We start from the raw sequence: 14,765 nt of genomic DNA on the forward strand, positions 1-14,765 counted from the left end.
CATGATTACATTTAGTGATGTCAAATAAGTAAATCAAGGTTTCCTCATCTAATTTCAGTGATGTTTCCTCCTACTACGACAGGTAAGACATTTAGTTGCCGTGGAAAATCCTGGGAAAATCAATAGCTTGTGCGCAGGGGTGCCCTTTGCCAACATCTTCTCTCCAGAAACTGTTGATGTGATCAGGTTATGTTTCTGCAATAAGTTGCATTCGATAATAGCTGATAATATTTTTGACATTCCATTTTCAATTTGGTAAATGTTCTTTTGGTCGTTAGCATATTGAATACACTTTTTGGTGACTGTCATCGTTTAGGTCCACGTTATTGAAAAACTGTTCAGATATGAAACTTGGTATTTCCAATATTTTTTACTGTGAAACAGGGATGTGTTTTATCGTGGGTTCTGAATTTATCGATCATCAGCAAACGATGTATATAGATGTTTTTGGTTACACAGGAACATTTCCTAATTATACTCTCTGGTATATCTGGCAGCGCCACTAGACGTGCGAATTTGTATAGGTGAACTTTGACGGTACAGGTCACTTTCTAACAAAAACAAATCCTTTTCATGAAGGTGAAAATGATTTATCAGGTTCCAATTGATAAATTGTCTGCCTTTATATCGTTTTCATATTTTTGTCCTGTAGAACCGTCAACGACAACGACAACGACGACAACAACGACAACATATCCAACGACATCAGGTATTTATACCAAGTTACGCTATCAAATGTTACATGACTACTTATCACAGTATACATGTGTGGTCAGGTTTATGCATGTCATCGTATCGAATTGCGTGGATCGATGCTCATGATATTAATCACTGGATTGTCTGGTCCAGACTCGATAATTAACAGACCGCCGTCATATAGCTGAAATATTGTAGAGTGCGGCTTTATAAAAAAACAAACAAATAAACAGGGAGTCTTAGAAAGGACATTTTCTCGTTGATGAGTTTTTTAACGCCACTTTTACACATTTTAGAGGGAGCGACAACGCGACATATTTTGACCTTGAAATGTCACGTTGTCGCATTATCATCTTTTTGAAACATCTTTTTTAACATTATTCAAACCGCGACAATGCGACAAATATAAAGAAAGTCTCGGTGTCGCGTATTTTCGCTGTCGGGCTTTGGTTATTCATGATATTTTCTGCTTTTGTGGAAGGGCGAGAATGTCTCATCTCGGAGTTCCATGCTATTAGTTAATCTTCATCTCTGTCCTTTCGTGAAACGAGTAACGAAATTGGGTTCAACGCCGCTTCGAACAGTATTCAGTTATATCATGGCCTATTTCTTGGAGAAAACCCCAAGTGACATATATGTCATACACATTTACTCATTTAGTGAAACCCACAAGCTCAGATAACTGCTCCTACATCAAAGAGTATATTTAGTACAGTTGGAAAGCTTTCGTTAAACATCGTAATTTTTGCATTTCAATACAGGATATGGTGTACATAACGAATACTAAAATATGTCGTAGTTTTCCATAATTGAAATCAACTGGTTGATGAAGTTGGGTGTCCGTGTTATTGACCCAAACAATGATGCCTCTTAACGTGCTCAGATAATTCCAAGCTAGTTTACATAGCCGCACTGACATCTATATCAATATCAATAACATCAAGCGTATGTTAAACGTTCTTATTTCAACATGGCCGCAATATCGATAACATGAGAATTACGTTAAATGGATTTACGCTTGTCCAGGAGCTATGTTAAAAGTTGCTATACTATTTCAGCAATGTGTTCTGGTAACGGGCTCCTACAACAGGGGTACAGTCATTGCACGGATCTCTACTGTGTGAGCGGGAGTTGGGCGACCCAGCCGTCTTTGACCCTCGAATGTTGTGAAGAGTTTGTGATGTACAGCTGGCACACGGATTGCTACGCTACGTTTCCAGGTAGTAATGAAATGTTGATACCATGTCTATAGACTGTCCACACTATACCCGAACAATAACACTGTCTACAGAGTCACACACCATATCCAACGAATAACACGGTCCACACAGTGACACACCATATTTACACAATAACACCGTAAACACAGTCACACACCATATCTACACCACAACACCGCCCAAACAGTCACACACCATGTCCACAAAATAACACCGTCCACACAGTCACACACCATATCTACACAATAACACAGTCCACACAGTCACACACCATGTCTACACAATAACATCGTCCACACAGTCACACACCATGTGCACAAAATAACACCATCCACACAATCACACACCATATGCACACAATAACACCGTCCACACAGTCACACACCATATCCACAGAATAACACCGTCCACACAGTCACACACCATATCCACACAATAACACTGTCCACACAGTCACACACCATATCTACACAATAACACCGTCCACACAGTCACACACCATATCCACACAATAACATCTTCCACAAAGTCACACACCATGTCTACAAAATAACACCGTCCCCACAGTCACACACCATGTCTACACAATAACGCCGTCCAAACAGTCATACACCTTATCCACACAATAACATCGTCCACAAAGTGTCACACCATATCCACAAAATAACACCGTCAACACAGTCACATACCATATCTACACAATAACACCGTCCACACAGTCACACACCATATCCACACAGTCACACACCATATCTACACAATAACACCGTCCACACAGTCACACACCATATCTACACAATAACACCGTCCACACAGTCACACACCATATCTACACAATAACACTGTCCACACAATCACTCACCATATCTACACAATGATACCGTCCACACAGTCACAGACCATGTCTACACAATAACACTGTCTACATAATTACACCCCATATCCACACAATAACACTGTCCAAACAGTCACACACCATATCTACACAATAACACCGTCCACACAGTCACACACCATGTCCACACAATAACACTGTCTACATAATCACACCCCATATCCACACAATAACACTGTCCACACAGTCACACACCATTTTGCACACAATAACATCGTCCACACAGTCACACACCATATCTACACAATAACACTGTCTACACAGTCACACACCTTATCCACACAATAACACCGTCTACACAATCGCACACCATAACCTATCACACATATATTCTGAACCAAATTGAAAACTTCACAATCCTAAAATATGAACATTTTGACCAGTTATCATTGTGGGCCCTTATTGTGTATTTAAACAGCAATGGCCATGTATTGTCTTCTGATAACTGCCGTTTTGTGCAGGTGAATCGATAAAAATCATGTGCACAGCACTTTAGAGGCAAAAGTGGTTTTTCATGCGCAACTGATCACGTGGCCATAATACCGAACGTGTTTTCTGCCATACTTGTTAGCAGTCATTAACAAAAAAAGAAAAACGCAAGAAAACAAAAGACTTTACGGCCATTTGTCATGCCACGCCTTTCAAATGTGCATCGTGAACGTGTCATCGGCATCGGGAACGTCCGTAGCTGAAGTCGCAAGGACGATGGGTTGTAGTCGACGGACTGTTTATGATTTACAGACGCGTCTACAGCAAACGGGTACCACCGCTGATTGCCCTCGGCCAGGTCGTTCACATGTGACGTCACATGCAGAGGATCGTCAGATTGTCTTACGTCACCTCCGTAACCGATTTTTGACGGCTACATCAACCAGAAATGAACTGTTTAGGGGTAGACTGAGTGCGCAAACTGTTCAAAACCGTCCGAGAACTGCTCATCTTCAAGCACGACGGCCAAACTGCGGGCCGATTCTGACTCAATTACACAGACGTCAACGTCAATTGTGGGCACAGCAACACTTACGATGGACTCAGAGGAATTGGAATCAAGTCGCCTTCAGTGATGAATCCCGATTTAATCTTCGATTTGCTGATGGTAGGGCGAGGGTGTGGAGGCGCCGTCATGAACGTTACGCCCAGTGTTGTGTACAGGAAGTTGACAGATTTCGAGGCGGAAGTGTCATGTGTGGGGTGCTTTCTGTGGCAATGCACGTTCCAGGCTTCTTGTCATCCGTGGCAACCACAACGCTGCTGCTTTCCGCGACCAGGTACTGGCACCAGAACTTCTGCCTTTTATGCCAGACCCCACACAGCAATGTTGACAAGGAATTTCCTTCAGAATGCGGGAGTCAACGTCATGGACTGGCCGTCAAGGTCTCCCGACCTCAATCCCATCGGACACGTCTGGGATGCTCTTGGCAGAAGTCTGCGCACTCTCCAGAACCAACCACATAATTTGCAAGATCTTGGCACCATTTTGCAGCAACAATGGCGTCGTCTTCCCAATCATGTGTTCACAAGCATCACAAGGTCCATGCGGAGGCGTTGTGTGGCAGTTGTCAACGCACACGGTGGCCATACACGCTACTGAACTTGTGTGCTTGGGATTTATGATTTAAACTGTTGATGTTATTACCGAATACCGTAGGTGCTTGGAAAAAATTATGGTTACCACCGTTTATTAAAATCCTTCCTTGGACATTAATGATTAAAAATTACCTCCTCTGATACATTTGTCCGTTGTATATCATATATGGGATTACTTTTAAAAATGTGAAGTTTTTAATTTGACTCAGTATATTATGACCGCAGAACCACACACTATCTAGTGATAGGAGACACTATCATACCCAATACTCACAACATCGCACACAATGCCTCACTATTCTCACTCCACTATACACTATGTCTCACTATTCTCACACCATGACACAGTATGCCTCACTATTCTCACACCATGACACATTAAGCCTCACTATTCTCACACCATGACACACTATGCCTTACTATTTTCACACCATGACACACTATGCCTCACTATTCTCACACCATGACACAACATGACACATTATGCCTCACTATTCTCACACCACCACACACCATGTCATATTATGCCTCACTATTCTCAAGCCATGACACACTATGTCTCACTATTCTCACACCATGACACATTATGCCTGACTATTCTCACACCATGACACACTATGCCTCACTATTCTCAAACCATCACACACTATGTCTCACTATTCTCACACAATGACACATTATGCCTGACTATTCTCACACCATGACACACTATGCCTCACTATTCTCAAACCATCACACTATGCCTCACTATTCGCACATCATGACACACTATGCCTCACTATTCTCACACCATGACAAATTAAGCCTCACTATGCTCACACTATCACAAACCATGACACACCATGCCTCACTCTTCTCACACCACCACACACCATGACACATTATGCCTGACTATTCTCACACCATGACACACTATGCCTCACTATTCTAACATTATAACACATTATGCCTCACTATTCTCACACCATGACACACTATGCCTCACTATTCTCACACCATGACACACTATGCCTCACTATTCTCACACCATCACACATTATGCCTCACTATTCTCACACCATCATACACTATTCATACCATACATTCTTCCAACACAACACAATCGCACACTGTACAAACTCATTGTAGCAAATTATAGGCATTTCATAACTTACACTTCTTCACAATGCTTATTTGAATTATGCAATAAGTCAACCAATTCTTCGTAGCACAATGAACAAAGTGTAACCAGTTACAAGCAAATGGAATGTTAATACTATGATCAGATCTAATTCCCCTTTCTTTCCTTTCAGAACTGTACCACCCACGTAAGTACTTGTCAGCCCCCGCGTATGATGTGTTAGAGAGAAATATGTATATAAGCAATAAAGATATACTTCCAGATTGGTGCACAGCCAGCGACATGAGTAAAGCGATGACGTTGCTAGAATTAAGCTTTAGAATATTAAATCGTTAAGAATATAAAACAATCTCTCTCTAAAACTGTTAGACATGAACCTAATTTATACGTCGATTCCGATGTTTTGAATACGATATTTGCAAGAATTATGTTGCGGTCTATCTAATTCTACAAAGATGTACCTACCCATAGTATTCAGTTTTTGTGAATATAGAAAAAACCCTTTTTAAGACAGCCCTATATATAAAGTCAAATTATGTGTAAAACTATTTGTATTAACTCATTTGATATTTAACTTTGCTTATACATATATAGCCTATACATTTTACTGCTCAATACACATGTGTTATTGTTAGGATGTACTTCTGATGAGGTGAATGGCTGTACGTATCGCAAGTGCTCGGGCGGTCGCCTTACGGGCTTGGTGTTGGCAGTTATCTCTGAATATTGTTGCCAACCCGAAAATCGTCTCGACTGGGCCTACGATGACGGCGGATGTGATGGTATGAAGCTTGTCACTAAGACAATGTTGATTGTAATGACATATACAACTGGTGCCTTGATAGATACATCGCCGGTGTAAGAACAGAAGATGGGGTGAACCAAGGACCAGTTCACCTCAGCTATTATTGCTCATAGTAGCAGTCGAGTGATTGTTTTGCTTTAGCTGTTCACAATATACCGTTAATAATACCAAGGCAACCTTGGGATTTTAAATTATTATATTTTTGAAGACATGATTACATTTAGTGATGTCAAATAAGTAAATCAAGGTTTCCTCATCTAATTTCAGTGATGTTTCCTTCTACTACGACAGGTAAGACATTTAGTTGCCGTGGAAAATCCTGGGAAAATCAATAGCTTGTGCGCAGGGGTGCCCTTTGCCAACATCTTCTCTCCAGAAACTGTTGATGTGATCAGGTTATGTTTCTGCAATAAGTTGCATTCGATAATAGCTGATAATATTTTTGACATTCCATTTTCAATTTGGTAAATGTTCTTTTGGTCGTTAGCATATTGAATACATTTTTTGGTGACTGTCATCGTTTAGGTCCACGTTATTGAAAAACTGTTCAGATATGAAACTTGGTATTTCCAATATTTTTTACTGTGAAACAGGGATGTGTTTTATCGTGGGTTCTGAATTTATCGATCATCAGCAAACGATGTATATAGATGTTTTTGGTTACACAGGAACATTTCCTAATTATACTCTCTGGTATATCTGGCAGCGCCACTAGACGTGCGAATTTGTATAGGTGAACTTTGACGGTACAGGTCACTTTCTAACAAAAACAAATCCTTTTCATGAAGGTGAAAATGATTTATCAGGTTCCAATTGATAAATTGTCTGCCTTTATATTGTTTTCATATTTTTGTCCTGTAGAACCGTCAACGACAACGACAACGACGACAACAACGACAACATATCCAACGACATCAGGTATTTATACCAAGTTACGTTATCAAATGTTACATGACTACTTATCACAGTATACATGTGTGGTCAGGTTTATGCATGTCATCGTATCGAATTGCGTGGATCGATGCTCATGATATTAATCACTGGATTGTCTGGTCCAGACTCGATAATTAACAGACCGCCGTCATATAGCTGAAATATTGTAGAGTGCGGCTTTATAAAAAAACAAACAAATAAACAGGGAGTCTTAGAAAGGACATTTTCTCGTTGATGAGTTTTTTAACGCCACTTTTACACATTTTAGAGGGAGCGACAACGCGACATATTTTGACCTTGAAATGTCACGTTGTCGCATTATCATCTTTTTGAAACATCTTTTTTAACATTATTCAAACCGCGACAATGCGACAAATATAAAGAAAGTCTCGGTGTCGCGTATTTTCGCTGTCGGGCTTTGGTTATTCATGATATTTTCTGCTTTTGTGGAAGGGCGAGAATGTCTCATCTCGGAGTTCCATGCTATTAGTTAATCTTCATCTCTGTCCTTTCGTGAAACGAGTAACGAAATTGGGTTCAACGCCGCTTCGAACAGTATTCAGTTATATCATGGCCTATTTCTTGGAGAAAACCCCAAGTGACATATATGTCATACACATTTACTCATTTAGTGAAACCCACAAGCTCAGATAACTGCTCCTACATCAAAGAGTATATTTAGTACAATTGGAAAGCTTTCGTTAAACATCGTAATTTTTGCATTTCAATACAGGATATGGTGTACATAACGAATACTAAAATATGTCGTAGTTTTCCATAATTGAAATCAACTGGTTGATGAAGTTGGGTGTCCGTGTTATTGACCCAAACAATGATGCCTCTTAACGTGCTCAGATAATTCCAAGCTAGTTTACATAGCCGCACTGACATCTATATCAATATCAATAACATCAAGCGTATGTTAAACGTTCTTATTTCAACATGGCCGCAATATCGATAACATGAGAATTACGTTAAATGGATTTACGCTTGTCCAGGAGCTATGTTAAAAGTTGCTATACTATTTCAGCAATGTGTTCTGGTAACGGGCTCCTACAACAGGGTTACAGTCATTGCACGGATCTCTACTGTGTGAGCGGGAGTTGGGCGACCCAGCCGTCTTTGACCCTCGAATGCTGTGAAGAGTTTGTGATGTACAGCTGGCACACGGATTGCTACGCTACGTTTCCAGGTAGCAATGAAATGTTGATACCATGTCTATAGACTGTCCACACTATACCCGAACAATAACACTGTCTACAGAGTCACACACCATATCCAACGAATAACACGGTCCACACAGTGACACACCATATTTACACAATAACACCGTAAACACAGTCACACACCATATCTACACCACAACACCGCCCAAACAGTCACACACCATGTCCACAAAATAACACCGTCCACACAGTCACACACCATATCTACACAATAACACAGTCCACACAGTCACACACCATGTCTACACAATAACATCGTCCACACAGTCACACACCATGTGCACAAAATAACACCGTCCACACATTCACACACTATATCTACACAATAACACCGTCAACACAGTCACACACCATAAACACAAAAACACAGTCCACACAGTGACACACCATATCTAGAAAATAACACCATCCACACAATCACACACCATATGCACACAATAACACCGTCCACACAGTCACACACCATATCCACAGAATAACACCGTCCACACAGTCACACACCATATCCACACAATAACACTGTCCACACAGTCACACACCATATCTACACAATAACACCGTCCACACAGTCACACACCATATCCACACAATAACATCTTCCACAGAGTCACACACCATGTCTACAAAATAACACCGTCCCCACAGTCACACACCATGTCTACACAATAACACCGTCCAAACAGTCACATACCATATCCACACAATAACACCGTCCACACAGTCACACACGATGTGCACACAATAACACCGTCCACACAGTCACACACCATATCTACACAATAACACCGTCAACACAGTCACACACCATATCTACACAATAACACCGTCCACACAGTCATACACCATATCTATGCAATAACACCGTCCACAGTCAAACACCATATCTACACAATAACACATTCAACACAATGCCTCACCATATGCATACAATAAAACCGTCCACAGAGTCACATACCATATCTACACAATAACACCGTCCACAGAGTCACACACCATGTCTACACAATAACACTGTCCACACAATCACTCACCATATCTACACAATAATACCGTCCACACAGTCACAGACCATGTCCACACAATAACACTGTCTACATAATTACACCCCATATCCACACAATAACACTGTCCAAACAGTCACATACCATATCTACACAATAACACCGTCCACACAGTCACACACCATATCCACACAGTCACACACCATATCTACACAATAACACCGTCCACACAGTCACACACCATATCCACACAATAACACCGTCAACACAGTCACACACCATGTCCACACAATAACACCGTCCACACAGTCACACACCATATCTACACAATAACACCGTCCAAACAGTCACACACCATATCCACACAATAACACCGTCCACACAGTCACACACGATGTGCACACAATAACACCGTCCACACAGTCACACACCATATCTACACAATAACACCGTCAACACAGTCACACACCATATCTACACAATAACACCGTCCACACAGTCATACACCATATCTATGCAATAACACCGTCCACAGTCAAACACCATATCTACACAATAACACATTCAACACAATGCCTCACCATATGCATACAATAAAACCGTCCACAGAGTCACATACCATATCTACACAATAACACCGTCCACACAGTCACACACCATATCTACACAATAACACCGTCCACAGAGTCACACACCATGTCTACACAATAACACTGTCCACACAATCACTCACCATATCTACACAATAATACCGTCCACACAGTCACAGACCATGTCCACACAATAACACTGTCTACATAATTACACCCCATATCCACACAATAACACTGTCCAAACAGTCACACACCATATCTACACAATAACACCGTCCACACAGTCACACACCATGTCCACACAATAACACTGTCTACATAATCACACCCCATATCCACACAATAACACTGTCCACACAGTCACACACCATTTTGCACACAATAACATCGTCCACACAGTCACACACCATATCCACACAATAACACCGTCAACACAGTCACACACCATGTCCACACAATAACACCGTCCACACAGTCACACACCATATCTACACAATAACACTGTCCAAACAGTCACACACCATATCCACACAATAACACCGTCCACACAGTCACACACGATGTGCACACAATAACACCGTCCACACAGTCACACACCATATCTACACAATAACACCGTCAACACAGTCACACACCATATCTACACAATAACACCGTCCACACAGTCATACACCATATCTATGCAATAACACCGTCCACAGTCAAACACCATATCTACACAATAACACATTCAACACAATGCCTCACCATATGCATACAATAAAACCGTCCACAGAGTCACATACCATATCTACACAATAACACCGTCCACACAGTCACACACCATATCTACACAATAACACCGTCCACAGAGTCACATACCATGTCTACACAATAACACTGTCCACACAATCACTCACCATATCTACACAATAATACCGTCCACACAGTCACAGACCATGTCCACACAATAACACTGTCTACATAATTACACCCCATATCCACACAATAACACTGTCCAAACAGTCACACACCATATCTACACAATAACACCGTCCACACAGTCACACACCATGTCCACACAATAACACTGTCTACATAATCACACCCCATATCCACACAATAACACTGTCCACACAGTCACACACCATTTTGCACACAATAACATCGTCCACACAGTCACACACCATATCTACACAATAACACTGTCTACACAGTCACACACCTTATCCACACAATAACACCGTCTACACAATCGCACACCATAACCTATCACACATATATTCTGAACCAAATTGAAAACTTCACAATCCTAAAATATGAACATTTTGACCAGTTATCATTGTGGGCCCTTATTGTGTATTTAAACAGCAATGGCCATGTATTGTCTTCTGATAACACCCGTTTTGTGCAGGTGAATCGATAAAAATCATGTGCACAGCACTTTAGAGGCAAAAGTGTTTTTTCATGCGCAACTGATCACGTGGCCATAATACCGAACGTGTTTTCTGCCATACTTGACTTTACGGCCATTTGTCATGCCACGCCTTTCAAATGTGCATCGTGAACGTGTCATCGGCATCGGGAACGTCCGTAGCTGAAGTCGCAAGGACGATGGGTTGTAGTCGACGGACTGTTTATGATTTACAGACGCGTCTACAGCAAACGGGTACCACCGCTGATTGCCCTCGGCCAGGTCGTTCACATGTGACGTCACATGCAGAGGATCGTCAGATTGTCTTACGTCACCTCCGTAACCGATTTTTGACGGCTACATCAACCAGAAATGAACTGTTTAGGGGTAGACTGAGTGCGCAAACTGTTCAAAACCGTCCGAGAACTGCTCATCTTCAAGCACGACGGCCAAACTGCGGGCCGATTCTGACTCAATTACACAGACGTCAACGTCAATTGTGGGCACAGCGACACTTACGATGGACTCAGAGGAATTGGAATCAAGTCGCCTTCAGTGATGAATCCCGATTTAATCTTCGATTTGCTGATGGTAGGGCGAGGGTGTGGAGGCGCCGTCATGAACGTTACGCCCAGTGTTGTGTACAGGAAGTTGACAGATTTCGAGGCGGAAGGGTCATGTGTGGGGTGCTTTCTGTGGCAATGCACGTTCCAGGCTTCTTGTCATCCGTGGCAACCACAACGCTGCTGCTTTCCGCGACCAGGTACTGGCACCAGAACTTCTGCCTTTTATGCCAGACCCCACACAGCAATGTTGACAAGGAATTTCCTTCAGAATGCGGGAGTCAACGTCATGGACTGGCCGTCAAGGTCTCCCGACCTCAATCCCATCGGACACGTCTGGGATGCTCTTGGCAGAAGTCTGTGCACTCTCCAGAACCAACCACATAATTTGCAAGATCTTGGCACCATTTTGCAGCAACAATGGCGTCGTCTTCCCAATCATGTGTTCACAAGCATCACAAGGTCCATGCGGAGGCGTTGTGTGGCAGTTGTCAACGCACACGGTGGCCATACACGCTACTGAACTTGTGTGCTTGGGATTTATGATTTAAACTGTTGATGTTATTACCGAATACCGTAGGTGCTTGGAAAAAATTATGGTTACCACCGTTAATTAAAATCCTTCCTTGGACATTAATGATTAAAAATTACCTCCTCTGATACATTTGTCCGTTGTATATCCTATATGGCATTACTTTTAAAAATGTGAAGTTTTTAATTTGACTCAGTATATTATGACCGCAGATCCACACACTATTCTAGTGATAGGAGACACTATCATACCCAATACTCACAACATCGCACACTATGCCTCACTATTCTCACTCCACTATACACTATGTCTCACTATTCTCACACCATGACACACTATGCCTCACTATTCTCACACCATGACACATTACGCCTCACTATTCTCACACCATGACACACTATGCCTCACTATTCTCACACCATGACACACTATGCCTCACTATTCTCACACCATGACACACTATGCCTCACTATTCTCACACCATCACACACCATGACACATTATGCCTCACTATTCTCACACCATCACACACCATGTCATATAATGCCTCACTATTCTCAAGCCATGACACACTATGTCTCACTATTCTCACACAATGACACATTATGCCTGACTATTCTCACACCATGACACACTTTGCCTGACTATTCTCAAACCATCACACACTATGCCTCACTATTCGCACACCATGACACATTATGCCTCACTATTCTCACACCATGACACATTAAGCCTCACTGTGCTCACACTATCACACACCATGACACACCATGCCTCACTCTTCTCACACCGCCACACACCATGACACATTATGCCTGACTATTCTCACACCATGACACACTATGCCTCACTATTCTAACATTATAACACATTATGCCTCACTATTCTCACACCATGACACACTATGCCTCACTATTCTCACACCATGACACACTATGCCTCACTATTCTCACACCATCACACATTATGCCTCACTATTCTCACACCATCATACACTATTCATACCATACATTCTTCCAACACAACACAATCGCACACTGTACAAACTCATTGTAGCAAATTATAGGCATTTCATAACTTACACTTCTTCACAATGCTTATTTGAATTATGCAATAAGTCAACCAATTCTTCGTAGCACAATGAACAAAGTGTAACCAGTTACAAGCAAATGGAATACTATGATCAGATCTAATTCCCCTTTCTTTCCTTTCAGAACTGTACCACCCACGTAAGTACTTGTCACCCCCTGCGTATGATGTGTTAGAGAGAAATATGTATATAAGCAATAAAGATATACTTCCAGATTGGTGCACAGCCAGCGACACGAGTAAAGCGATGACGTTGCTAGAATTAAGCTTTAGAATATTAAATCGTTAAGAATATAAAACAATCTCTCTCTAAAACTGATAGACATGAACCTAATTTATACGTCGATTCCGATGTTTTGAATACGATATTTGCAAGAATTATGTTGCGGTCTATCTAATTCTACAAAGATGTACCTACCCATAGTATTCAGTTTTTGTGAATATAGAAAAAACCCTTTTTAAGACAGCCATATATATAAAGTCAAATTATGTTTAACACTATTTGTATTAACTCATTTGTTATTTAACTTTGCTTATACATATATAGCCTATATATTATACTGCTCAATACACATGTGTTATTATTAGGATGTACTTCTGATGAGGTGAATGGCTGTGCGTATCGCAAGTGCTCGGGCGGTCGCCTTATGGACTTGGTGTTGGCAGTTATCTCTGAATATTGTTGCCAACCCGAAAATCGCCTCGACTGGGCCTACAGTGACGGCGGATGTGATGGTATGAAGCTTATTACTAAGACAATGTTGATTGTAATGACATATACAACTGGTGCCTTGATAGATACATCGCCGGTGTAAGAACAGAAGATGGGGTGTACCAAGGACCAGTTCACCTCAGCTTTTATTGCTCACAATAGCAGTCGAGTGATTTTAACCCTTCTATAACACTGCTATTACACTGCTATTTCCCTATAATAACACTCCTATAATTAGAACCCTTATGTGAGTGAGTTGGATTGGACGCTGCATTTAGCATTATCTGGGTTGGTGATACAAAGAGTGTCACACTTTGTACCGATAATGGTACCCATGAACCGAACATGGGTCTGCTTACGCTTTCATCCATCTCCTGTGAATGTTTCGGGAAAGAAAATG

The 14,765-nt window shown here is 41.5% G+C and overlaps 1 protein-coding gene across 1 annotated transcript in view; it reads left to right on the forward strand.

Moving 5' to 3' along the window:
* Positions 1–14,765, forward strand: part of LOC139472218 (mucin-5AC-like) — a 44,773-nt gene that overhangs the window by 18,862 nt on the left and 11,146 nt on the right. Inside the window, exons 19-27 of the mRNA XM_071254593.1 lie at positions 59–82; positions 653–709; positions 1,755–1,916; positions 5,691–5,705; positions 6,154–6,300; positions 7,185–7,241; positions 8,287–8,448; positions 13,779–13,793; positions 14,242–14,388. Coding sequence (XP_071110694.1) covers positions 59–82; positions 653–709; positions 1,755–1,916; positions 5,691–5,705; positions 6,154–6,300; positions 7,185–7,241; positions 8,287–8,448; positions 13,779–13,793; positions 14,242–14,388 — 786 coding nt within the window. The remainder of the gene's footprint in view (positions 1–58; positions 83–652; positions 710–1,754; positions 1,917–5,690; positions 5,706–6,153; positions 6,301–7,184; positions 7,242–8,286; positions 8,449–13,778; positions 13,794–14,241; positions 14,389–14,765) is intronic.

This window comes from Haliotis cracherodii, unplaced genomic scaffold (assembly GCF_022045235.1).
Source record: "Haliotis cracherodii isolate W230 unplaced genomic scaffold, xgHalCrac1.p SCAF_24, whole genome shotgun sequence".
Classification (NCBI taxonomy): Eukaryota; Metazoa; Mollusca; class Gastropoda; order Lepetellida; family Haliotidae; genus Haliotis; species Haliotis cracherodii.